Source organism: Camelus dromedarius, chromosome 24 (assembly GCF_036321535.1).
Source record: "Camelus dromedarius isolate mCamDro1 chromosome 24, mCamDro1.pat, whole genome shotgun sequence".
In the NCBI taxonomy this organism is placed as follows: domain Eukaryota; kingdom Metazoa; phylum Chordata; class Mammalia; order Artiodactyla; family Camelidae; genus Camelus; species Camelus dromedarius.
Genome location: NC_087459.1, coordinates 9,230,436 through 9,256,554, shown reverse-complemented (window position 1 = coordinate 9,256,554; position 26,119 = coordinate 9,230,436). Strand labels below are relative to the sequence as shown.

The 26,119-nt window shown below is 48.9% G+C and overlaps 1 protein-coding gene and 1 long non-coding RNA gene across 3 annotated transcripts; both read right to left on the bottom strand.

Moving 5' to 3' along the window:
• Positions 1-7,701: 7,701 nt before the first annotated feature.
• FLYWCH2 (FLYWCH family member 2) lies at positions 7,702-14,579 on the bottom strand. 2 transcript variants are annotated; one of them, XM_010992575.3, is made up of 3 exons: positions 14,154-14,579; positions 9,204-9,636; positions 7,702-8,031 (listed from the first exon to the last, which is right to left on the bottom strand). In XM_010992575.3, exons 2-3 carry the CDS (start codon positions 9,532-9,534, stop codon positions 7,928-7,930), a joined length of 435 nt encoding a protein of 144 aa, XP_010990877.1. In that variant the 5' UTR covers positions 9,535-9,636; positions 14,154-14,579; the 3' UTR covers positions 7,702-7,927. The 2 variants fall into 2 exon arrangements, with proteins under 2 accessions (XP_010990877.1, XP_010990878.1); XM_010992576.3 differs by lacking the exon at positions 14,154-14,579 and adding an exon at positions 10,035-10,844.
• Positions 14,580-21,363: 6,784 nt separating this feature from the next.
• LOC135319188 (uncharacterized) lies at positions 21,364-23,662 on the bottom strand. The gene is made up of 3 exons (XR_010377649.1): positions 23,553-23,662; positions 22,162-22,225; positions 21,364-21,461 (listed from the first exon to the last, which is right to left on the bottom strand). It is a non-coding gene; the product is annotated as an uncharacterized LOC135319188 (long non-coding RNA).
• Positions 23,663-26,119: the final 2,457 nt, after the last annotated feature.

Below are 26,119 nucleotides of genomic sequence, written 5' to 3'. Positions count from 1 at the left end.
ATTTATCTCTTCTTTCACATATTTAGACCGTCTTGGTTTTCTTCTACTTCTCACCCTCCTCTTCTCTGCATCCATTTCCAATATATCTCCTGTCTTGGTTTATAGACCTTTCTCCTACAGCCATCTCCAGGTCTCGTTTTGTCTTAAGGAAAGCTCTTTCTTAGAGTAGAATGCCAACTAAAAAAAATGCAGAAAGAAAGATGCAGAAAATCACCATTTAGAGACCATTGTAAGTTATAACTGATTCTGGCAAAAATCAATAGCCGCTAAAAAACAGAGGGTGAAAGTTTAACAAGGAGCTATTATTTACATAGTCCCAAAGTAGGTATCTCCCCACAAGATACTTATTAATTACAAGGGGAAGAATATGAATTTTACAGTAAAGAAATTGTTTTCAAAGAGTAGTCTGGGGTTCCAGTAAGTCCCTGTGTGATGTTCCAAAGGTTACATGACATGTAATGGGTTGAATGCCTCGAAGCACATATGAGAACCTATAATCTTCCATTAAACCTACACTAAAGAGATTTGCAAAAATGTAAAACAATGCCATTCCTCTCATTAAATTTCTTTACTTTGGAAAATTAGTAATTGCCATAGGAATATGTTAAGACATAAAGGGTTTATTATTGTATGTTTGGTAATAGATTTATTGGATAGAATTCATACATCATCAACTCACCCATTTAAAGTGTACAATTGAATGGTTTTCTGTATATTCACAGAGATGCCAACACCACCACAATCAGCTTTAGGACATTTTCATCACTCAAAAAATAAATCTTTAGCCATCATCCACCAGCCCCCCATTCTCCCACCCTAAGCAACTATTAATCGACTTTCTGTCTCTATAGATTTGCATATTCTGGGCATTTCATTTAAATGGAATCATGCAATATGTAGTCTTTTGTGTCTGGTGTCTTTCACTTAGCCTAATGTTTTCAAAGTCCATCCATGTTGTAACAAGTGTCAGTACTTCATTCCTTTTTATGACCCAATAATATTGCATTGTATGGATAGACCCCAATTTGGTTATCCACTCATCTGTTTTTTTAACATTTTTTTTATTGAGTTACAGTCATTTTACAATGTTGTGTCAAATTCCAGTGTAGAGCACAATTTTTCAGTTATACATGAACATACATATATTCATTGTCACATTTTTTTTGTTGTGAGCTACCATAAGATCTTGTATATAAGTCCCTGTGCTATACAGTATAATCTTGTTTATCTATTCTACATTTTGAAATCCCAGTCTGTCCCTTCCCACCTCCCTCCCCCTTGGTAAACATAAGCTTGTATTCTATGTCTATGAGTCTGTTTCTGTTTTGTATTTATTTATTTATTTATTTATTTATTTATTTATTTATTTATTTATGAGTCTGCATATGAGCGATCTCATATGGTATTTTTCTTTCTCTTTCTGGCTTACTTCATTTAGAACGACATTCTCCAGGAACATCCATGTTGCTGCAAATGGAGTTATGTTGTCAGTTTTTATGGCTGAATAGTATTCCATCATATAAATATACCACATCTTCCTTATCCAGTCATCTGTTGATGGACATTTAGGTTGTTTCCATGTCTTGGCTATTGTAAATAGTGCTGCCAGGAACATTGGGGTGCAGGTGTCATCCTGAAGTAGGGTTCCTTCTGGATATATGCCCAGGAGTAGGATTCCTGGGTCATATGGTAAGTCTATTCCTAGTCTTTTGAGGAATCTCCATAATGTTTTCCACAGTGGCTGCACCAAACTGCATTCAAACCAGCAGTGTAGGAGGGTTCCCTTTTCTCCACAGATCCGCTCATCTGTTTACCAATGTTTGGGCTGTTTCCACTTTTTGGCTACTATGATAATGCTGCTATGAACACTCATATGCAAATTTGTGTGGACAGATATTTCGAATTCTTTTGGGTCTACACCTAGGAGTGGGATTGCTGGATCATGTGGTAACTTTATGTTTAACCATTTGAGAACTTGTTAGATTGTTTTCCGCAGGATCTGCTCCATTTTACATTCCTATCAGCAGTGTGTGAGGGTTCCAATTGCTCCACATCCTTGTCAACATTTGTTCTTATCTGTCTTTCTGATTACAGCCATGCTGTATGGATATGAAGTGGCATTTCATTCTGGCTTGGATTTGCATTTCCCTAATGGTTAATTGATGTCGATCCTCTTCTCAAGTGCTTATTTGCTGTTTTTATATCTTCTTTGAACATCTATTCAGATCCTTTGCCTATTTTAAAATTGAGCTGTCACTTTATTACTAAGCATAAAAATTCTTTATATATTCTAGATATATACTCAGTATCAGATATATGATTTGCAAAAACCTTCCCCCATTCCGTGGGTTGTCTTTCCACTTTATTGTCCCTGGTTAAGATGACGTCCTTTGAAGCACAAAAGTTCTTAATTTTGATGGTGACCCACTTATCTGTTTTTCTCTTGTTGTGTGTGCTTTGATGTCACATCTAAGAAATCACTGCCTAATCCAAGGTCACAAAGATTTACCCTTATGTATTCTAAAAATTGTTTAAGTTCTTACATTTGCGATCTGGACCCATTTTGAGTTATTTTTGGTATATGGTAAAAAGTAGGGCTCCAAGTTCATTTTTTTGCATATCGAGATCCTAGTTGTCCTAGTACCATTTGTTGAAAAGACTGCTCTTTCCCCCGTTTAGCTATTTTGGCTCCCCTGTTGAAAAGCAATTAACCATAGATGTAAGGGTTTTTTTCTGGACTCTTAGTTCTGTCTCCGGGTCTGTGTCTTTCTTTGTGCCAGTACCACACTCTCCATTACTGTTACTTTGAAGTAAGTTTTGAAATCAGAGAGTGTGAGTTCTGCAACTTTGTTCTTTCTCAGGATGGTTTTGGCTGTTCTGGGTCCCTTGAGTTTCTGTTGTCATCTTTCTTGTCAATCTTTTTGAAAATGTAATCTCTATTTTAAGTTTTACATCGCTACAAACACACTCCATAGCAATTATTTTCCTGTATCCCTGATTTCCCCACCTAACTATTGTAACACCCCCCATATTATAAGCCTATTTTGCATATGATTGGCTACATAATTTAGTTATTTTCCTATTGGACACTTTGTTTCTAAATTTCTCCATTGCTGCTGTGGCTGGCTTCATTCCTAACTTTTGGGGAACTTGGGTGAAAAGTATACAGGAATGCTTTGTATACGTTTTGCAACATTTCTGTAGATGTGAAATTATGTCAAACTAAAAGGTCAAAGAAAAAATCCACCCCTTTGGCATTCTGTGAGGGGAAAAAGTCTTTTTCCTGGACTGGTCTGCCCCTCGCCCATCCATCCAGCCCTCCTCCCTCAAGCCGGCCGTCACACGTCGGTCCAGCCCCTACTCTCGGTGCACAGCCACTTCACACTTGCCACTGTCCAACATCCCTGTGCAATCGGGACCGGGATCGCTCTGGCGCAGGGAGCTGCGGGCCCTGGGGGCTGTTTTCCTGGATGCTTGGCGGGTGGCAGCCGGAGCTGCCCAGCATCACCCGAGCTGATGCCTGCCTTGCCTCTCACCGCCCCAGGCGCTGCGACGCCCCCAACCCCGCCTCCACTCCCGCACGGCGCCCTGGGCCTTGGGCTCACAGCGACCCTTCCCAGTTCCGCGGGCCCCTCCCTCTGTCGGCTCGCCTTCGCCGGGCTGGAGCCACCAGCCAGTCTTCTGGCTGTGCGTCCTCCCTTTTGCAGAGTGATGATGCTACTCCTTTCTAGAAAACCCCAATTCCCTGATACCCCTCCACTTCACCTCCCTCCTTTCCTCTAAAGCTACTGCTGGAAGCTCCCTCTGCAGGTCCAGGTCCCTTGGGACTCGCCACCTGCTCCACATTCTCCGCATCCTCCGCATCTTCCATCGAATCCCCTCCTTTCCGAGTTCTCCCGCATCCTTTCCCATCCTTGCTTTCACTCCTTTGCCTCCCATACCACATCCTCTGCGTCTTCCTCTTGCACCTATGCTTTGCCTAACCTTTGCTTTGCTCCTTGCCCCCGCATCTCTGGCCTCTACCTGTCCTCTGCGTCCTGTACCCCCCGCACCCCTGCGCCTCTCTGCCAGCTCCCCTCCCAGGTCTCCACCCTCAGGGGCCCAAATCAACAAAGATCCAGACCCTGGTGTCGTTGACCTTACGTTATGGGGGGGAGGGGCAAGAAGCAAGAAGTGTAATAAACAATGAGTTACATGGTCTATTGGAAGTGGCACGTGCTCTGGAGGAACAAAACAGAGAGGAGGAGGGGCTGCGACTTGTGTTGGAGTTTGTGTTGGAGAATGACAAGGAGTACGGATCTCACTCGCTCTTTCGGATAGCCCGGCCATCTGCCGGGTCATTACTGCGGAATCCTCCTTGCCCAATCTCTGCCGCTCCCGCACCCCTGCAGAAGGCACGTTAGAGCCAGTGCCGGTGCCTCAAAGGGCCCAGGTGGGGGTCTAGGGTCCGCTTGGCGAGACTGCGCTGGTGGCGCCCTCACCGCCTGGATACTGGGGAAGCGTTCGGATCGCCGAAGGGTCCGCGCGCGCCCCCTCCTGGCCTCCGGAAGCACCAGTTACCAAGTGTCCCACAAAGTGGGACCCTCTGGTACGTGGACCAGCTCTCCAAGCTAGCCAAGGAAAACGCAACCCCCAGGAGAAAACACGCAGAGATTGTGCAAGCAGGATGAAGCGGAGGGCGTTATTAATATTTTCTATTTAATGATTCTCCTGGGTGTTGGCAAGGATGCCTGAGAGCCGGGTGTTCACAGCCGGGAACTGTAGTGACTGCGTCCTCCCCATCAGCAGTAATCTCACTTCTAGAGCTTTGTCCCAGGAAAAACCAAGGCTATTGAAAGGATTGTTACCAACCTGGAAACAACTGGGACAGACCCAGCAATCAGAATTGGTTGGATACATGATCACCCACCCTTGTAGTGATACGATGTGCAGTCAGTAAAATTGACACTGAAAATGCGATTGTATATATTAAAAAATAGGAAGTGTATCACCCCAATTTTCTGAATATAAAAAAATGTAATCTTTGGGGGACTGGGGAATGGCTCAGTGTTAGAGTGCATGCTTAGCATGCAAGAAGTCCTGGGTTCAATCCAGGACTTATTTATAAATAAATAAACCTAATTACCCCCCAATTTTAAAAAAAAAGTGTACAGTCATCCTATTTGCTTTTTATTCCCATTATAATTAATGTCCCCATCCACCCTCTCACAGAGTGCAGAGACCCAGAGCTGGTATCAATTTGCAATCTTTGAGGGTTTTCTTCTCCACTAACACTCAGGGGAACCCATCTTCACAGAAACACATCCTCCAGTGGGATGCCAACTCTGTGAAACCAGAAGGACCACTTTCCTGCAGCCCCCTTCTCCTCGTGGATACTCCTCCTAGTGGGCGGCCCTGTCATCCCCAGCTGGGCAGTTCAGTCCTCTCTCTCTCTCTCTCATACCCTGTTGCCTGAAAGTGACAACCCATCACTGAGCCCTTCTCAGCCTCCTTCCAGCATCTCTCATCTCCCCTTCCCTCTCTCTCACTTGCAGCTGTGGTGGCCTCCTCACCAGCCTCTCAGCTCCCACTTGGGACCCCCTCCACTCTATTCTCCTCATGGTGCCAGGGGAGTTTTGTAAAAGGATGCTGACTATGTTCCTCTTCTGTGTAACTCCTTCCTGGCCTCCCACTGCCCATGATGAACCTGGAATCCCACTGTGGCCTCCAGGCCTCCAGGCCCTGGGATGCTGGCCTCTGTCCACCATACCTGCCTCTTGGCCTTCTTCCCTTCAGGCCCCAGACTCGCTCTGTCCATGCCCACCCTCCTCACTCTTCAGGTCTTCAGGTCCCTCCTTGGGTCTTCCTCAGGCCTCTGTCATTCTGAGCTGCACCTGGCCTTCTCCTGGGCAGCCCTTAGCCCCAGTTTTCATGGACTCATAGTCAGGAAGTCCAGTATTTCCTGTCTAGCCCTGGGAGGCTGGGGCTGTGATCTGTTTACCACTAGATCCTGTGTATCCTGCTGTGGGCAGACATTAAGGTCCTTAAGAAGTGAAGGGGCAAGGTGGGGGGGGGTGAATCTAGGTCAGAGCTACATGGTGCTCCCTGCCTGCTCTTTCAACTTTTATGTGAGTTTGAGATGTCTCAAAATTTTTAAAATAAGAAACTCTTAGTGGGGGTGGGTATAGCTCAGTAGTAGAGCATGTGCTTAGCATGCACGAGGTCCTGGGTTCAATCCCCAGTACCTCCATTAAAAAAAAAAAAATCTTAACACCTCCGGACCCAGAATGTGGTTTCTGGCTTGGCTTGGCAGTGGCTTCCTGCCCCGCAGTACTGGTCACCTTCTAGGCAGGTGACTGGCACTACCGGCAACTTAGGCCCCCAGAGGGAGGTGGACCCTTGCTGTACCCCTATGCAGCCTCCGGGGGAGGGGGGCACTGAGTCAATCAGCCCTCTCACTGGGGACCCCAGCTGAAGGGTGAGGACCCCAGCCAAAGTTTCCCTGGTAACAGCAGGAGGGTTGATGGTGCCACACTAAAGCACAGGGGAGTGGATGCCCGCTGGTGACCCTGCCCAGCAGGCAGGCGGAAGTCAATCCTCTCTGACCTGCTCAGGCAAGGACTGCCTGGAGGCCGAGCTGAGGGCAGGAATCCAGCCTGGCCAGCCCCTCCACTCCTGCAGGGGGTGGGGAGCACTCCACCCTCACACGTCCAACACTGAGCAAGCCCTCATGGGCTCTTGCCATCTGACAAAACCCACCCACCAAGAGGATGACTCAGAACCTCGGGCAAGGAGAACCATGGTGGGGAACGGGCATCTAAATAGAGAATGAAGACAAAAGAACTTTTCAAGTTCTGGTTACAGAATCTAAATGTGACAGACAACCATGCTGTGAATGTAACACAGCAAACTGGAGAGCTGGGCAAGGAAAATGTGCCCTGGAACTTTCCTTAAGGAGTCAACAGATGCTGAGTAAATTTGGAAAATGTTGTTTAAAAACCTAAGTCTCTAAACTTTACATTTCTAAAGTAATCCATTTCCTTTTGCCCGATGAGAGTTTTCAAAGAATGAAGACCACATGGGCTGAAGCAACATGAGGCTGAAGCCTTTAGGAGGGGATCCCAACTTCTGGTTGAAGTAGGGGAGCTGTGTTTCTTCATCTCTTCCTCCAGCAGAGTGGCACCCAGGGGATGTGGGGAGGAGCTTGGGGTCCCAGGAATCTCCCTCAGCCCTCAAACCATCCAGAAGGAACATGACAGGGGCAACATACACTACTGTCGGGGTCTCCCCTCAGACTGCAGGCCCACCTCCTCCTCAGCAGAACCTTGGGCTGCCATGAACATCATGGCCCCTGTGCAGGGGGCTGTCAGGCCTGTGTGGCTTCCTGGAGGAGATGACTCTTCTGAGGGTCCAGCAGAAAGCAGCAGGCTGACGCCTCTTGGGGACTGGCCCTAGAGGGCTCTCCAGGGATGGGTGAGATTGGCTTCCCAGGGGCTAGAGACCAAAAGCAGCAGAATGTGGAGACCTCAGAGACCCCACCTAGTTTCTGAATCAGTGGCCGGTTTTCCAGGCTGAGGGGTCCGAGGGGTGTGAGGCCGTGTGGGATGGAGGCCCTTGGAGAGCCCTCCTGGGTCTGAGAGATGTCTCAGGCCAGGAAGCCCTGGGAATGGCCAGGTGAGGGCTGGTGGGGTTGAAGCTGGGGACACAAAGCATGCAGAATCATGGACTTTAAAAAACCCATCCATGATGGGATCTAATGTACAGCTTCTTTTATTCTCTTTTTAATTTTTTTTTCTGTTTACAAAAGTAAATAATGCATGATCTGAGAAAAATTACAATGTTTAAAGTGAAAATCAGCGGCTAGGCCCCAAGCAGAAGCCCACTGGAACGTGAAGAAGTTGCAGCTAAGTTCACTGACCCAGCAAGGACGCACCCCCGGTTGTCAGGGCTACGGGGCCTCGCTGGGCACGATGGGTCCCGCGGGGGACTCCTCCCCGCCCCCCGAGGGCCTGGGGGCAGGCTGCCCTGCCAACCTTCCATCTTCTTCAATGCCTGGAAGAGAAGGGGGAGGGTCAGGCTGTGGTCAGGGGAAAAGGGAGGGGCGGGGCGTCAAACCTGGGGTCCTGCCTGCCAGAGGAGGGGTGGGAAGCCGTTGGCTGACTTAGAAAAGTAATTGCTGACCCCAGAAACATGCTCCCAAAGGCCACTGGCCCAGGGACACAGGCTGTTTCCAGGAAACTGCTGCCACCCCCTCAGCCTGGCCCAGGGTGGGGCAGGAGGCGGGGAACACTGGAAGGCATGGAGGTAAAGACAGAGTGGCAGTTTGAAAGGTTGTTCACTGCCCAAGAGCGCCTGCTCAGGGAAGCCCATGGGGCTGAGACGTCGCCCCGTCCTGCTCTCCCTCTCTTCATCCGAGGAAGGGTGGCTTTGTCCTAATTCTTACAAAGGTGCCAGACGAGGTGGGGCCCACATGGCCCCAGAGCCTGGGCAGATCTGAGAAGCGGGCAGAGGTCTCAGGCCCTGGGGTAGAAGGGACCCTGGAGATGGCCCATCCCACCCAGCTCAGCAGGAGGAATAGGCTCTGAACCAGATACCACTCCCCACCATTGCAGTGACCTTGCTGGTGACCTCAGTGTGGTGACTTGGCCCTTCTGAGCCCTGCTTCCCCAAAGATCATGAGGACAGAACCCTCTCTCCTCTGGGCAGGGGCAGACAGCCATGAGGAGGCACTTGGAGCGAGACTGGCCAGAAGAAGGGCTCACGGGTGAGCCCGGCATGCGGCAGAGGGGCCTCCAGCCTCCGGGGTCCCTGACTCCCTGAGTGCAGCTCCATCTAGTGGGTGATGGAGCCTGAGGGGTCCCTTGGGTCCCCTGAGAACTCTAGGCTTGTGACTGCGGACACCCCCAGCTCATGAAAAAGACACATAAACACATAAGAGCAGACATGGACAGAAACAGGCCCAGGAACACAGACGTACAAGGACTTCTTGTCAAATATGGACAGACAGAACCTTAGACAAACATACACATGCATGAAAGCCAACAGACACACAGATTCACACTGACACGTAATATAGACAGATGCATGCAGCAACGTTCCCAGCACACGTGTACTCTTCAGGGCCAACCTAGCCTGTCTGTCCCCCCTGGCTGCCCAGGTGTCAGGGGACTTCCAGCCCCAGGTGGGTCTCGCTCACGTCTTGCCAGCTGGGACCGGGGCCTCACCTGCGTCCAGCTTGCTGCGTTTCTGCTCAGGCTCCTGGGGCGCTGCCTCAATGGCCCGCTGAGCTTCAGGATGGATCTTAAGGAGGGCTTTGGCGAGGGTGGCTGGGCCAGGCACCCCCAGGGACATGATGCAGTGCACTCCTTTGCGCTTGGCCCCGGCCACTTTGGCACTGTCTTTGGAGGCCGTCAGCAGGACCAGTTTGGAGAACTTCCTGGGCTTCCTGGGGGCTGCGGGGACGACATCTGTACCTGGCTCAGGGGACTCAGGGGAGGGCTCCTGGCCAGCCTTCACGCTCTCACCCTCCTGCTCGCTGGGCTCAGGCAGGGGCATCCCGGGACTGATGGCCTGGCCCTCAGGCCACGCTTAGGCCCCAGCTGATGGATTTCTCCTCCACCTCCTCTGCAAGGAATCTGGCAGTCCAGGGGCTGCGTCCTAAGGGAGGAGGGAAAATCCCATCAGTGGAGGTGCCCTTGGGCCTGCGTTCAGGAAAACATATCCGGGATGGAGGTCAGGGCCCCCAGCGATGAGAGGCGGGGAAGGAACTGAATGGAGCTCGAGAACTCTGGGCCAGCACTTCTGCTCTCTTGGCTGCCTTGGGTCCATCACCTCTCTCAGCCAAACCTCTTTCCCTATCTGTAAAATGTGCCAAATACAGGGTTCTCAAGGGGCTGCTGGGGTGACCAAGGTACTGACAGCTGTGAGTTACTCTGAGCCTGGCCCTGGGAGGTGGGACTCTCTGGATTCACAACTACATCCAGCCCCCATCCCAGGCCAGAGGCCCAGGGCCACCTAGAGATCACAGGATGACAGGGCCCCATGAGGGCAGCAACCTTGTGTCCAAGCTGGTGCTGGCGCTGCCTCAGCTGAGAGGGGACAGGGCTGTGGGGGTGTCCAGAGAATCCGTGGTCACTGAGGGCTCCCTGGCTTCTGGTCTGGAGAAGCAGAAAGGATAGATTACTGGGGCAGGGCTGGCCTGGAGACCTGGGCCCTGGGGCATCAGTGTAGTGGCTATTTTGTCTGTTGGGGGTGACTGGATGGTGGGCAGATGGTAGGATCTTTCTCAGTTTACAGTTTAGCCCAGAAACAACACTGTTGCCTTAGCAGACATCTCATCCACCCTGTCCAGGATTTAGGCAGCAGCAAGGCCCATGGACTCTTATTTGTCCCCCTGGACTTGTTTCTCCAAACTGGCTTTCAGTTCTGTTGCTTTGGAACAGATGTATATGGCTTGAGGTGTACATGCCTAGCATCCCAAAGTTTTCCAAGACCTCATCATCCCTGAGTGGAGCCTGAGATGCAAGGCCAGTGGTCGGTTGGGGTGCCTTGTCTACTGCAAGCTTCTTTTCTCAGTCCCTCGCCACTAGACACGAAGGTAGGGCCTCCACCTCCAGGGAGTGTGCCCCACCCCGGTAAATGCTGCCTGGTAACAAGTCAGTTGACCACAGACATGGCTAGGATTGGTGTCTCATTATCCCTCCTGTCCCTGGTTCAGTGCCTTGACTAGCCACTCTCTGCTCCTCCCATGTGGTCCTTCCCAGCCCTGCTCATCTTGCCCTACAGGGCAACGTGGTGGTACTGGGGACCTGGGGAGACATGGGGTCCAGCAGAAGAGACACCACCAGTGCCTCCTGCGGCAGAGCCACTCTGGGCAGGAAAGGGTTATGGTGGGAAGTCCTGCCCAGAGGCCCCTGCCCCAACACTCTGATTGGCTCTGGTGCACACCCCTGGCCAGCAGCTCACAATTCTGTAGTCTGGGGATGAAACTCCAGGGTTGGACCCCTTCCTCACACTATACAAAAAAAAAAATCAACTCTAAATGGATCATAGACTTAATTGTAAGAGCTAGTGATAAAACTCTTCAAAAAAAAAAAAAAGAGTAGAGCATTTGTTTAGCATGCACAAGGTCCTGGGTTCAATCTCCAGTACTTCCATTAAAAAATAAATAAATGCACCTAATTACCTCCCTTCCCAAACAAACAAACAAAATTAGCTACATCAAAACAAACAAATGGACAATAATAGGTGCTGGTGAGGATGAGGAGAAACTGGAGTCCTCATCCATAGTTGGTGGGGATACAAATAGCGCAGCCACTTTGGAGAACAGTCTGGCGATTCCTCAAAGGGTTAAACATAGAATTACCCTATGACCCAGCAATTCCATTCCTAGGTGTATCCCCAGCAGAAATGAAAACTGATGTCCACATGAAAACGTGTACATGAATGTTCATAGCAGCATTATCCATAGATGACAAAAAGTGGAAAAAGCCCAAATATCCACCAATGGATAAGTGAATACATACAATGTGGCATATCCATACAATGGAATATTATTTGATAATTTAAAAAATTCATGCTACAACATGGATGAACCTTGGAAAGATTATGCTAAGTGAAAGTAGTCAGTCAGGAAAGATCACACGTTACATATTTCATTTACATAAAATGACCTGGAGTCTACAGAAAACCTAAAGAGAAGACAAATCCAAATAGACTCGTGGTTGACTAGGGCTGGAGGTGGGAGGGATGGGGAACAGAAGAGTGAGGAGTGACTACTAATACATATGGGGTTTCTGGGGTGATGAAAATGTTCTAAGAGTGATTGTGGCTGGCGATGGTTGCTCAACTTTGTGAGTTTACTAAAAGCCATTGAATTGTGCATTATGAGTGAGTGAATTGTATGGTATGCAAATTATCTCAGGAAAACTTACGTATTAAGAAAAGGGAAATTAAGTCCATAAACAGTGGTTTCCCAACTTCACTATACCTAAGAATCACCCAGAATTCTTGTTAAAAATGCAGTCCTGGACCACTCTACCCCGAGACTTCTTACTCATAGGGACTGAAGAGGGACCTGAGAATCTACATTTGTTTTTAAACCAGTAGCCTATTTGATTCTGATACTTCGTGAAACACTGATGCTGCCAGGGGCCCTCTGCTTGAGAAGTTTCTGATTTCTTGTTCATGGTTGAAGTGTTCTTTAGTCACCCCATGTGCAGGGGTGGACAGTCCTTCAGCCTGGATCAGTCTCTTTTCTGGATTCAACCCTAACATTCTAGCAATTTATTTTGAAGATGTTAATGGAAGAGTAGAGACACAGCTATTTTAAGCCTAAAACACATATTTTGAAAATTAAGTTTTTACTCAATAAAAATTCATTGAATTAACAGAATTTTCAGAAGTGAAGCATAAATGAATTAAAAAGATCAAAAAGCTTAATATCTACCTTATTTCACTCACTTTACATGCTCCACCTAAATCCCCAATATGGTGGTTCGAAGTTGCTATGGGTCTCTAGTCACCCATCTGTCCTAACCAGCCATCATGATAGTAGTCTACACAAGGGAGACCCAGGAGTGTAAGATGGTTCAGCATAAACCCCAAATCACACAATGTTAAGAACTGGTAGGAGCCTCTTAGACACCTTGAGAGGCAGAATAATGCCCCCCAATGATGTCCAGGTCCTGATCCCTGGAATCTGTATGTTACCTTACATGGCAAAGGGGGAATTAAGGTTGCAGATGGCATGAAGATTACTAATTAGAGTAGCTTGGAATATCCAGGGGGCCCAATCACAATCACAAGGGTCCTAAAAAGCAGAAAAGGCAGGCAGCAGAAGAGAAAAGGGTAGTGTGATGATGGAAGCAGGGTCAGAGAGATGAAAGATTCGAAATTGCTGACACTGAACATGTAGGAGGAGGCTATGAGGCAAGGAATGCTGGACGCCTCCAGAAAACACATAGAAACAGACTGTCTCTCCTAGAGTCCCCAGAAAGCCCTGTACACACCTTGATTTTAACCTAGTGAGGCCCATGTCACACTTCTGAGCTCCAGAACTGTAAGATTATTACAAAGCTGTGTTGTTTTAAGCCACTAAATTTGTGGTAATTTGTTACGGCAGCAATAGGTAAGTAGTAAGAGGTCCAGTTCTTGATGGGGAGATTCTGAAAGCCAGGATCATTGCCTGGCAGCTTAGGATGGATCAAGAGAATCTCCTTCATATACATGGGAGAGAAATACCATCAATGTCCAGCAACATCTTCATCCTCAGCTATAAGGACAAACCCCTCACCCTCTCTGGGCTGGTTTCACCTGTATAATGGGAGTAGTGGCTAGTTTGGCAGAGGTTCTTAATAACAGACAGGCAAAGGTGAAGTCCTTATTTTCAAAAGTTACCAGTGATACTGACAGCTGCCCCTTCTATAATCACGGTCCCATGTAGTTCTTGGAGGACTGTGATTGGATTGCTGGTGGGAAGATCTACTCACTTAGGTATGCAGGTACACATCCTTATAGGGAGATTTTCCAAGCAGCAGTGACCCAAAATGGGTCAAGAATTGCTACTTTGTACTGGGCAGGGAAGCGCTCCCCCCTAAGTGGGAATTTCATGTGATGGCACCTCTTTTCCCCTAATCACCATAGCTTGGTATCCTAATTACTTTTACTTTTCCTTACAAGTTCATTGTAACTTGTCATTAGACCTGTCTATGCTGCACCCAAATGCCCTCCCCCACTTCCCGCTCCTCTTCTCTCCGACCATTACCGCCACCACCTGACCAAGCCTCCGGAGTGGGTCCCCAGCCCCAATATCTCAGACCTCCAATTGCCACTCCTGGGAAGATCTCTAGAGACACAAGAATGGGAAAGGACTGGGGATGTGTGCAAGGGCGAGGCAGTACTAAGGGAGGCGGCCACGGTCAAGGAAAGGCAAACCAATGTGGGGATCCCTAATTTAGGGTATGAGGGCTCAGTCCCAGAGTCGGGTTGGTTGGGGGTAAGGAGGAGAGAGGAGAAAGGAGCTGAATCGCTGGTGAAGGATAGGGAGGCGACTTGAGCGCCGGGATGCAGAGCCGGGGGGCGCCTCCGCTCTAGCATCAGCAGCCCTTGGGGACCCCCGGGAGAGGCCGGCTGGGACCCGAGACCCTCCCCGATCCGCTAGGGCCCGTCCTCACCGGGCACCGGCTGGGTGGCGACGGCAGCAGGGCCCTCCCTCTCCGGAGACCGAGCCGAGGCAGGTCCCTCAGCCTCCGTGCCTGGGGCCCCCGCCTGGGTTTGGGCAGTCACCTCAAGCTGGGGTCACGGCGCGAGCATGCGCAGCAGGGCTTGAGGAGCCCATTCCTTGGGCGAATTCCGTTTCTCCGGGTCTTCCCCACACCGAGCAGACTGGCGGCCTGACCAATCGGCGCTCGGGGGCGGGCTCAGGGCTCGCGAGTGGGCTGGACCATGCCGGTTTGGGGCGGTGGCGCCTGGTGGGCTAAGTGTCAGCCAGACCCGCCTCGAGTTTTGGACGGCGTTCTCCCAGCACAAGAGGGTTTAATTGAGACCACCGGAACTTCCCCAGGGTTTGACCTTGGCTCTCAGCGGAGGAAGCCGGAGCATTTGTTTAAAGGCTTTGTTCGTCTCCGTCGTTCTGAGCGAGCTGAGGGAAGAACTTCCTTTATATTCATCAAAGCCACAGACTCCGCTCCGCCTAGCATCCTTGAGGTCGCAACATCCTCGCTATTGGTCACTCCCCGATACTCGGGCCAGCCCTCGCCAGTGGTCCCTCCCTCGCTATTACTCCCTTCCACGCCCACAGATCCTGCCCTCATCTATTGGTCCAGCCGTTGCCTACCGATTCAGCCCCCATTCTCTGCACACAGCTACTGCACACTTGCTGTCCTCCGACCGTGCTGTGACGAGGGTATCCTGATTGCTCCGGCTCAGGGAGCTGCGGGCCCTGCGGGCTGCTTTCCTGGATGTTTGACGGGTGGCGGCCGGAGCTGCCCAACATCACCGGAACTGGTGCACACCTTGCCTCTCGCCAGCCTCAGGCGCGGCGACACCCCTGCCTCTCCCGCCTGCACCGCGCCGGGAACCCTCCGCTCACCACGACCCTCCCCAGCCCCGCAGGCTCCTCCCTCTGTCCTCTCCTTTTCTCCAGGCCGGAGCGCCCAGTCTTCTGGCTGCGCTTCCTCACGTTTGCAGAGTGAAGACGCTGCTCCTCTCTAGAAAACCCTACTCCGCCAAAACACCTCCCCTTCGCCTCCCTTATCTCGCTCTAAAGCTGCTGCTGGAAGTAACCCCCTCCCCACTTCCGGGGCTCCGGGCAGATGCAGGTCCAGGTCTTCTGAGGCCCACCTGCCCTGGGCTTCAGGCATTTCCCACATTCTCCGCAATTTCTACATCCTCTGCGTCCTCCAGTTCTCCCACATTCCCTTGTACCCTCCTTCTCCTCAAGTCCAAATATCAGCAGAACCCGAACCCGCCTCCAGAAAGGCTCCCTGGTCTCTCCCTGCCCTGGCTTTGCAGATCCCTGCTTCCCACCCTCGGTTCAGCAGCGACGGCTTGCACAGTCCTCCAGCCCTTTTCTCACGGCCAAGTCATTTCCTGGATATTCTCCAGGGTCATTCAAAGGCCTTCATGACTTTATTTGCCATAATCTATTAATAATCCACTAACTGCTGGTTGTTTCTAATTTTATTACGTTATAAATATCTTTGTATCCAAACTTCTGACATTTCTGATTATCTCCTTTTCTGAAATTTCAAAAAAGGGTCTAGTAAGACAAGTATTTTTAAGGGCTCTTTAAACATGATGCCAAAATTTTCCCCAAGGACGTGCACAAGCTTGGAGTGTGATGTCTGGATTCAAATCCCAGCTCTGGCATTGGCTAACTGTATGACAAGCAATTCCTTTCCCTGTTTGTGCCTCAGTTTTTTCATCTGGTAAGTGGGAATAATAGTGTCACCTATCCAATGGAGTAATTATGAGAATTCACGGAGTATTGTCATGTGGGTCTTGGGTTCTAACATTCATATTCCTTAGTCCAGCTATTTTCAAACATTTTGGTCTCAGAACCCCTTTATTACTTTTTTAAAAAATTTAACTATTTTATTTATTTTGGAGGGTCTTTGATTTTTTTTTTTAATGGAGGTACTGGGGATTGAACCCAAAACCTCATACATGCTAAACATGCACTCTACCACTGAGCTATACCCACCCTCCAGAACATCTTTGAAGAGTGATTACACTCTTTAAATTATTGAACAGCTTAAAGAGCTTTTGTTACATGGGTTACATCTACCAATATTTACAATATTAGAAATCTAAGCATTCAAAATAGCAATAATAAATTCACTGTATAACTATATCTTCAAATTAAAAAGTGAATGAGAAGAGTAGCAGTGTTCTATTTTTAAAAAAATTATTTAATCTGACTGGGTATAGCTCAATTGTAGAGCCCATGCTTAGCATGCATGAATCCTGGGTTCAATCCCTAGAACCTCTATTAAAAGAAAGAGAGAGAGAGTAAAAAGTCTATTTAATATCACATTTGAGAAAAGAGAGCTGGATTCTCATATCTGTGTCTACTTTCACTCTGCTGGGATATGCTGAAGTACATGAAGAAAATTTAGCTCACACAGATAAATAATTGGAAAAGGAAGGAGTATTTTCATAGCTCTTCAGATAACTGAATATTCTTCTTTGATACTACACCAACACTCAACACGTGGTACTTTTTTGAAGGTTAGCTGCAACATGGGACCTGAAATGGTATCAGTACCCTTTTTGTATTCCATTACATTAAAATCCACTGATCTATCTTGCACTTTGAAAGGATCTTTTTACTCACATGTGATTTGGCAACATGTGTTGGTCTTTTTGAAAATATTGGTTCACTGAAAAAAAGTAAGAAAATGTTGGTTCATTGACTTATACAGATATTGCAAATGTTGATACATTTATTAAACAATATGGAAAAATATGTAACATTTATTAATGCTGCCACCAATCTTAACACAGAAATCTGGCAATACTGGGAAGCTGTGAAGCTAAAGGTGGCAGATACAAGTTTTGCAAAATTTTATTTTTTGCCAGAAGGCTAGAATTTTATCATTGGCAACAAATCCTATCAGTTTGGTGTCACTGCCCTGATTCGCACTAAGAACCACCATTGCTTTTGCATCACCAGTGCAAAGCCATCACAGAGAAAAAGGCAAACATTGATTTAGCATGACTATGAAAATAATCATGCACCTCCTGAAAGGGCTCTGGGAACCCCTAGGGGTCACTGGAACACACTTTGAGAACTGCTGCACTATTCATTTTCTATTGAGTTGTTCATCTTTTTCTCACTGATTTAAGAAAGTTTTTATTGAACTGAGATTAACCCTAGCATTCCACATGTGATGGAAATATTATCATTTGCATTGAGGGCGGGAGGAAACTGGGGAAATATGTGTATGTGTTTACATAGCTAAATTTAATGGTCTTTTCCAATTTGCATTTCTTTCTTTCTATAAATTATCCTAAGCAAGTTCTTCCCTTACTGACTTGAATAAATATTGGATAGTTTCTATATTAGTTTGTCAGAGACACTAAACAAAATGTCACAAACTGAGTGGTTTAAACAACAGAAGCTTATTATCTCATAGTTCTGGAAGCCAGAGTTTGAGATCAAGGTGCGGACAGGGCTGGTTCCCTCTGAGGTTTGGGTGGGAGAATCGATTCCAGGCCTCTCTCCTTGGCTTGTGAATGCATCGCCCCGATCTCTGCTCTTATCTTCACATGGTGTTCTCCCTGTGTGCGTTTCTGTGTCCGAATTGCCCCTTTTCATAGGGACACCTGTTATTTGGATTAGGGTCCACCCTAATGACTTCGTCTTAACTCGATCATCTGCAAAGACCCTGTTTCTAAATAAGGTCACATTCACAGGCACTAGGGGTTAGGACTTCAACTTCTCTTTTGCGGGGTACACAATTCAACTCATAGCATTTGTTTTTACTTTCTTCTAGTGGCTTGATAATCGCTCCCTTTCCACTTGATTCTCTCATGTTTTGGAATTTATTTATTCAATAAATATGTGTCCAATAGCTACTATTTATCTGGCACTGTGAACTTGAGAACCTCAGTGAACAAAATAAAAATCCTTTCCTCTGGGAGCCCACATTGTAGGGGCAACGGAAGAGACATAATAAAATAGATATAATAAGTGATCAAGTTATATAGTTTGTATAAATGTAAGCGCTACCTGAGGGAATATTTTGGATAGTGGAAATGTTCCATGCCTTGACTGGGGTGACGGTTATGTTTATATATATGGCCAATATACATTTCCAAAGGGCAAATTTTACTTTATGCCGACTGTACGTCAAGAAAATTGATTTTGTAAAAAGTGAGTGTTTGGAGAAAGAAAGAAAGAAAGAAAGAAAGAAAGAAAGAAAGAAAGAAAGAAAGAAAGAAAGAAAGAAAGGGAGGGAGGGAAGGAAGAAAGGGAAGGAAGGAGGGAAGGAAGAAAGGGAAGGAAGGAAGAGAAGGAAGAAAGGGAAGGAAGGAAGAGAAGGAAGGAAGAGAAAAAGAAAGAAGGGAGGGAGGGAGGGAGACCGAACAGGAGCCTGCACTTAATATTAAGATTTATTTTGGAATTCGGGGTGGAGTATGGATCTTACCCGCATCCTTCGGGTGCCGGTCATCTGCTGGGTCATCACTGAGGAACCCTGCCGGCCCAATCGCCGCCGCCTCGCACCCCTGCAGAAGGCACGTTGAAGGACCCAGGTGGGCGTCCGGCGTCTGCTGAGGCAGACGGCACTCCTGGCGCCCTCACCGCCTGGGAACTGGGGAGTCCGCGCGCGCCCCCTCCCGGCCGCCGGGAACATCAGTCACCAAGTGTCCGTGGATGGGAAACGTGGATGAAGACCGTGAAAAAAACAGAGGTCGTGTGCAGAAGGCTGAAGGAGGGTTCGGTTTGTCTGGCCTTACCCGTCGCCTCCACCCGATCCCCAGTTACTGAATAATCAGAAGACGTCCTGTTTTTCCTTGTGACACAGTTGTCTCATCGCAATTTCACTCCTTGGCCTATCCTGATGCGACTCGGATTTTGCCTCAAGGGTTTTTGAATTATTTACAACAGTGAGGCAAATATGAACTGACTCAGATGTCCATCGGATGTTGAATAGATGAACAAATGTGTTCTATCCCGACAATACAATATTATTCAGCCAAAATAGGGGACAAAGTACAGATACCCGTTACAACAGGGATGAACCTGGGAGATTCTGCTGGGTAAAAGAAGCCAGACACAAAAGGACAAATATTGCATGATTTTACTTATGTGAAATGCCCAGAATAGGTAAATCCAAAGAGACAGTAGATTAGTGATTGCTGGGGGCCGGAGATTCGGGGAGGAGAAATGGGGAGTGACTGCTAATGGGTCCTGGGTTTGTTTTGGCATAAGGGAAATGTTCTATGATTGGATAATAGTGATGGTTGCAGAATGTTGCAAATATACGAAAAGCCACGAAGTTGTACGCTTTAAAATGATGGATTTTATGGCGTCTGAATTAAATCTCAATGAAAAAAGAAGGGACAACAAGTGGCAGATATATTAAAATTCCTCCCTCAAAAATGGTTTGAATATCTAGTTTCCTTTATTTTATATAATTTCATTTTAAATACCAAAAAGTGAAACTAAAATATTTTTGTTCCTTGATTCTAGACATGTACTTTCTGCATATTTTTCTAGCCTCTTTCACATTAAAATCATTAATTGTTTCAGCAATACTTGTGAATATCGCTGATCCTGATCTTGTTGCGGTTAGTGGATCCTGGCTCCACCAAATGTACATTTTTCAATCAGATGGTGTAATTGTTGAAAAGTCGTGGCCTTTACATGGGTGAAGAAGGGATGTGTACTCTGGCAGGTATGCCATCGGGATCAGATTACAAATGTGCCTTAAGCCAGGTGCACATATCCACACGAGATGGTTCTCATTTCTAAAGTATTCAGTTTCTGTTTCAATTCTGGGATAAATATGGCTCTAAACTCTCTCCCTCCCTCTCTCCTTTTTAGTAGCTTGAAATTTAAACCAAGCTATTGTTATGTGGAAGCTGGCAGATGAGAACACACATTCAATACCCTGGTTCATTTTTGTTTGCTTGTTTTTGTTTCGGGGGAAGTAATTAGGTTGATTGATTGATTGATTGATTGATGGAGATACTGGGGATTGAACCCAGGACCTCCTACATGCTAAGCACACACACTAACACTGAGCTATACCCTCCCCCACCCTGTTCATATTTTTAAAATAAAATAGGACTGATGAAAATTTGGATCACACATACATTTCAAATTACTAATGTCTTACAAATATTCTAGCTGGCTATCACTGATTGGAGGGGGCTAAGGATGCCTGACATAAATGCATTTGGGATCCTGGATTATATCCTGGAACAGAGAAAGACATCAGTGGAAAATCCAGTGAAATTTGACCAAGTTTGGGAGTTTAAGGGTTTAGATAATGTGATTGTATCAATGTTCATTTCTATGATTAATTACTTGAGTTAAGTAAGATGGTAACATATATTAGAGAAATGTGTGTTTCCCACTTCATCACGGAAATTAACACATTTGTAGTATGATCTCCCTTGTGTGTAAAAAAATGTATGATTGTGTCCCCCAAAAGATACATTCAAGTCTTAATCCCCAATAGCTGTGAATGTGCATTTATTTGGAACTAGGATCTTTGCAGATGTAATTAGTTAAGGATCTCAAAAGACAAAATCATCATAGATTTCAGGTGGGCTCTAAATCCAATGACCAGTGTCTTTAAAAGAGAAAAGAAAGGGAGATGGGGACGCAGATACAGAGACGCAGGGAAGAAGGCATGTGATGATGGAGGCAGAGATTGGAGCGATGTATCCACAAGCCAAGGGACAGTGGAGACACCAGAAGCTGGAAGAGGCAGGAAGGATCCTCCCCTAGAACCTTGAGAGGCAGTGACAATTATAGATTTTGGACTTCTGAACCCCAGAACTGAGAGAGAATAAAATTCTGTTGTTTTAAGACACATAGTTCATGGTAATTTATTACCGCAGCCCCAGGGGACAAACGCATCTACTCTGGATTGTCTTTGCACCAAAACATCCAGAGGAAGAAGGTCCAATCTACTAGAAATGAGGATTGTAATTGGGGCCAATGGGATGGAAAGACTGTGCTCTTACTTCATACTTACTTCATAAAATTTCTCTTTTGTGTGGACGGTCTTAGGAACTGAAAATGACGGAGACAGTGAAGGCTGGAAAAGCGGTCACCAGGGGAAGGTGATGCTGGAGGTCCTGCTACCCCACCCCCAGCCAACCCAGGACCTCCCTCGATGCAACCCCAGGCTTGCTCTGACCTTTGTCCAGAAGTAGAAGGCGATCCCGGCAAGCACCACTAATGCAGTGGGCCACACTGCAGATCCTGTGGCCAGTAAACTCAGAGACACATGAGCCGCTGTCTACATGGGAGAAAAATGGGGTGGGGTGACCTGAGTGACCCCAGGGTGACCCTCCAGGATAGACACAGTTAGGGGATTTTAGGGCTCAGGGTCGCAGGTTGACAGGTGGGGGGCAGGAACCAGAGAAAAGACAGGGACGCTAAAGATGCTCCCGTTCCACAAAGCTCAGCAGAATGGATGAGCTCCAAGTCAGATGGCAGCCTTGCTCTGCCCTCTGTGGTGACAATCTGGTGGCCTCAGGGCAGTGACTTGGCGCCTCTGAGCCCTGCCTCCCACAGACCATGAAGATGACACCATCCACCCCCTGGGCTGGTGGGAGGACAGAAGTGGACGTGTGGCAGCATCTCAGGCAGGACTGGCTGGTGGGAGTACTTCTGGATAAGCCAGGTGTGGGCTGCAGGGTCTGGGGGAATGAGGTCCCTCTGACTCCTCAGGCAAGGCTCCAGCCAGGCCTGGACCCCCAGCAGGGGATGCAGGCTGAGGACTCCCTCTCCCTTAGGTCCGCTGAAGCTCCTAGGTGTCCTGGGGTCTCAGTCCGGGGGTACCAGTGCCCCACCTTCCTCCCTCCCCAACCAACACAGGTCCCTGGGGCCTTTGTTTGTCCTGGAAGCAACCAGGGTCCTGCTCCTGTCATGGTAGCTGGTGGCTGGGCCTGGTCAGGCCTGGCTGACGGTAAGGAGTGGGGACTCTCATCTCTTACCAGGGTGATGGCTCTCATGGGTACCTCTCTTGCCACCATCTTCTCAAGGTATTGGAGCTCACCCCTGTGGGGAGAACACCCCAGGTCATCTTCCTTCCCGCACACTTTGATTTCCCCAAGACTCTTGGTATCCCCTCCCCAAAGGCCGAGGCTGGGTCCCAACCTCATAGGGACTCTGTCTGAAGAGGGTCACCTGGACAAGAGACACAAGTGTGCTTGGCCTGGAGTCTATGGGGCTGCCCTGGGCACCTTCTCCATGGGGCTCTGTGGAGGCCTCAGGGCTCTATTGAGGTCTCAGGACTCTGGGCTGGGGGCCCATTGCCTCCTGGGCTCCTCAGGCCTGCTGGAGGCACGGTCCTCTGACACACAGGTACCACACAACAGGGGCCATCATAGCAGCTACTCTCTCCACCCACCCCACACCCTGGTTCTGCCAGGGGCCCTGGGTCTCTGGTGGTTCTGACCAGGGAGGCAGCAGCAGAAGGCTGGAGCTGAAAGGAGGGAGACCAGCCTGTCCTGTCTTGCCCCACTGGGCTGGTGGCTCTCTGCTTCTGTCACCCCTTTCAGCTATACCTCTGGCTGGACTCCTCGCAGGGCCCCTTCAGGCCTGTGGTTGGTGACCGCTCCCCCTGGGGTCAGCCTTCATGGCTACCTGAATCCTGACCCACCTCAGGAGACTACCTTCTGAGGCAGCTCCTGCAGCCACCAGCCCAGCCCCCTCCCCTCCGCCCTCTCCTCCTGCCCACCCTCCTCAGCTTCCTCCAGCTGTCCCCTCCACCTTGCAGCCCCAGGCTTGGCCCCTGGGCTCCTCTCCTCTCCTCTGAACACCCACCAGCAGCCCCCTGACCTCCCTTTCCTGTACCCCAGGCAATTTCATCTGGCTGCTCAGGCTCCCGACATCCCCTCACCCCTCTCATTGCTCCCAGCAGGACACGCTTGTCCTGAGAACCTGCCGTGGGACAAGCCTGGAGCTGGCCTGAGGGGCGATGGTCTTCTGGTAGGTGACTGTGGGGTGGGGGAGGGCCACCCCAGGGATTGCTGGGAGCAGTGAGAGGAGCAGCTTTGGACCCATCCCTCCCCGCCCCCCGACTCTCTGCCCAACTCCCCCCTACCCTCCAGCCAGTTCCAAGATACAGAGGCTAAGGATGTGTGGATGTCCCAGCTGACCCTGGCCCTCACCCTTTGTCCTCTTGCCCCTTCTGGAGGGAAGGTCTGATTCCTGCATGCAAACATCTCCATTCTACCTAGGCTTCCCTTGGCTGAAGACTTCTCCTCAGCTTCCATCTCCACCCCTACAGAGACCCCACTCATTCTTGGAGGCTAACCCTGCTGCCCATCCCCAATAACGGAGCACATCTTGGAGGAGCAGCTCCCCCGCCCTGGTCCCCTACCTGTCACCCTGCCTTCACCTTTTGAAGAAAGCCAAGTTCTCTCCTCTCTGGCTCTCAGATTCTAGATGGGCTGCCAGACCAGAAATGGACTTTGGAGTGATATTTCCTGGTTCCTCTCTCTTGTGTGCTCATGATGGCTTCTTAGAAAAGCAGTGGTTTCACGAAAACCATGTGACATTTTTTGAAGTCACTGTGGTTCATTCTATTTTTCTCTTTCACTTGCTCTGAAATAAAAGCATTTAAAATGTACCTAGTTGTGAGACAACTAGGGACTCCATGTGCGGGTGAGGGAGAGAGGGAGAGAGCTGGCACCTGGGCAGGCTTCCCACGGAGCTGGCAGAGAAGGAATGTAGCGGGCAGTGCCACTGGCTGCAGGGAGTGGGGCCAAAGACTCCAGAATTCTGAGCCATTTGAAGAGGACGCTGAGCTCCTTGTGTAAACACAGCTTCAAGTCCAGCCTCTAAATCTGATCACCCCTACCCCCTCTGCTCAGTCTGCAGCTCCAGGCCATACTCCTCATAATCCCCGGAGGGCCAGCATTTTTGGCAGAAGACACTTACCCTGGGAGTTCAGACAGGAGGAGGCTTCAGTCCTGGCAGACTTCCTGGAGGAGGTGACACTTGGGCCTGGGAGGGGAGGGCTACCAGGAGGGAGCCTGAGGCCTTCTGGGGACAGGTCCTGCAGGGGGAGGCCCAGGAGGGGCCAGGGTCCCTGACACATACAAAATACAAAATGCCTTAATCATTTGTCATCCACCACCCACCATCCCACTGTCTCTGCATCTACCTACCTACCTTTGAGGAGACTGCAGCCTGCCTGACTTGTGTCCCTTGAGAACCAGGAGAATAAAGAGTTTCTCTTTTAAGGCGAGGTTATTTCACAGCTACTTTAATATCCGATAGATGGGCATTTTTTTCCCATTCTTCTTGTATTATGAAGTTTTGCCAACACTACGCATGCACGAATGTCTCTGTCTGAGCTTCCGCCCATGCAGTGCTCTGTGGCCCCTCCAGCAAGCAGCTCCCTCCAAAGTCTCTGAGGGCGCTGCAGTGGGGGGCACCAGTTGTGGAAGCACCACTTTATATTTTACAAAATATATTTATATTTTATCATTTTTAAGTAATGAGATTTTGGTTAGTTGATCTTTTACTTTTCAGTGTTTTTTTTTTTCTCAGTATTTTTTAAAATAAAAAGTTGCCAGGCCTGGCAGTTATAATTCATCTGCATTTTCATAAAGCCTCCACTGCTAACCTCTCGAAAGAGACTAAAGAAACAGTCCCAAGCAAATAAAGTTGGTGCTTTAAAAGCTCCAGAAACTCCCAAATTACAGAGAGCATCCAGCCTGAGAAGGAAGGAGTGGGCAGTCCAACGCTGACCTGGGCCAGGGCACCCTGCACAAGGGCTGCCGGGTACAGGAAGGAGGCGGTGCCCATGAGGGCTCAGGCTCAGGACCAGCCTTGTTGCCCAGGGAAGGCTTTCCCTTATCCGGGTCCTCGCTGGGGGTTGACTTCTTCCTGTCCTGGGCACAAGAACAGGGGCACCTTCCAGGGGCTCTAAGGTTTCTTTGGGTGCCAAGTGCTGCCAAGAGGCTGCTCAGGCAAGCACTCTGCTTGGTGTGTACCCAGCCCCACCTGTGCTGAGCCAGGCCATGGAGCCCACACAGGGCCTGGAAGCTACCAGGCCTAGCCAGGACCGTCTTGCAGGCCTATGGGAGGGGCTGGACTGGGACTGAGGTCTCTAGATAAAAAAGTGATGTTGGAAACCTTCACAAGTGGCCCCAGGAGCTGCTCTTCTGCAGGGATCTGGTCTCCCTCTGGAGGCGAAGGTGAGATCCTTTTCCAGACCTCCACACCTACCCCCCCGCCACTCGTGCCCCATTTATGTCCTCCTTAGCCTAGCCGTTCCCATGCTTGGTAATTGCTTATATATTTGTTTGTTTGTGGTCTGCATTGTCTTGGTGGAATGGCAGCTCCAGGATAACCAGGTCCAGAAATCAAGAAGTGGAAGTGGGAGCCGCTTCGCCCACTCCCGCTGCAGGGGTCACCGCTTGTCGGGCCCCACCGTCCAGCGGCCTAAATTCCAACAGGAGGAGTGCTTCCACGGGGCGGGGGGGGTGGGCGCTGCAGGTCGGCCGGGGAACCAGAGGTTGAAAGCGCAGGCAAGGCCTGTCCACCTGGGGAGCAAGCAGAGGCCAGTGTGCCCGTGGCTTCTTAGACTGGAAGGAAAAGAGGCTTGAAAAAGGTGCGGTTCTGAGAGGCCCTATTAAGCAGTTTCAGATTTTATCCTGAAGACATTTGGGACAGTGTCAAGCATTCCAGGAGGTTGCATTTTAGAAATATGACTTCTGAGATAGACCGAAATGTTAACTATGGTTGTCTCTGGGGGTGGGACTGCCTACGTGCGGTTTTTCCTTTCTTTTCACTTATCTGTATTTTCTCATGTTTCCTACGATGAACATGGCTTACCTATGTGTATGGGTTTCCTGTGGCTGCCGTAACAAATTGCCACAAACTGGGTGGTTTAAAACAACAGGAGTTTGCCTCTCACAGTCTAGAGGCCAAAAGTCC

What these genes read in the sequence shown, in the direction of transcription:
- FLYWCH2 (XM_010992575.3), bottom strand. Translation starts at nt 9,534, where the DNA reads ATGCCCCTGCCTGAGCCCAGCGAGCAGGAGGGTGAGAGCGTGAAGGCT. An exon ending in ACGCAGCAAGCTGGACGCAG is followed by an intron (nt 8,032 to 9,203) that starts GTGAGGCCCCGG and finishes CTTCTCTTCCAG; the next exon opens with GCATTGAAGAAGATGGAAGG.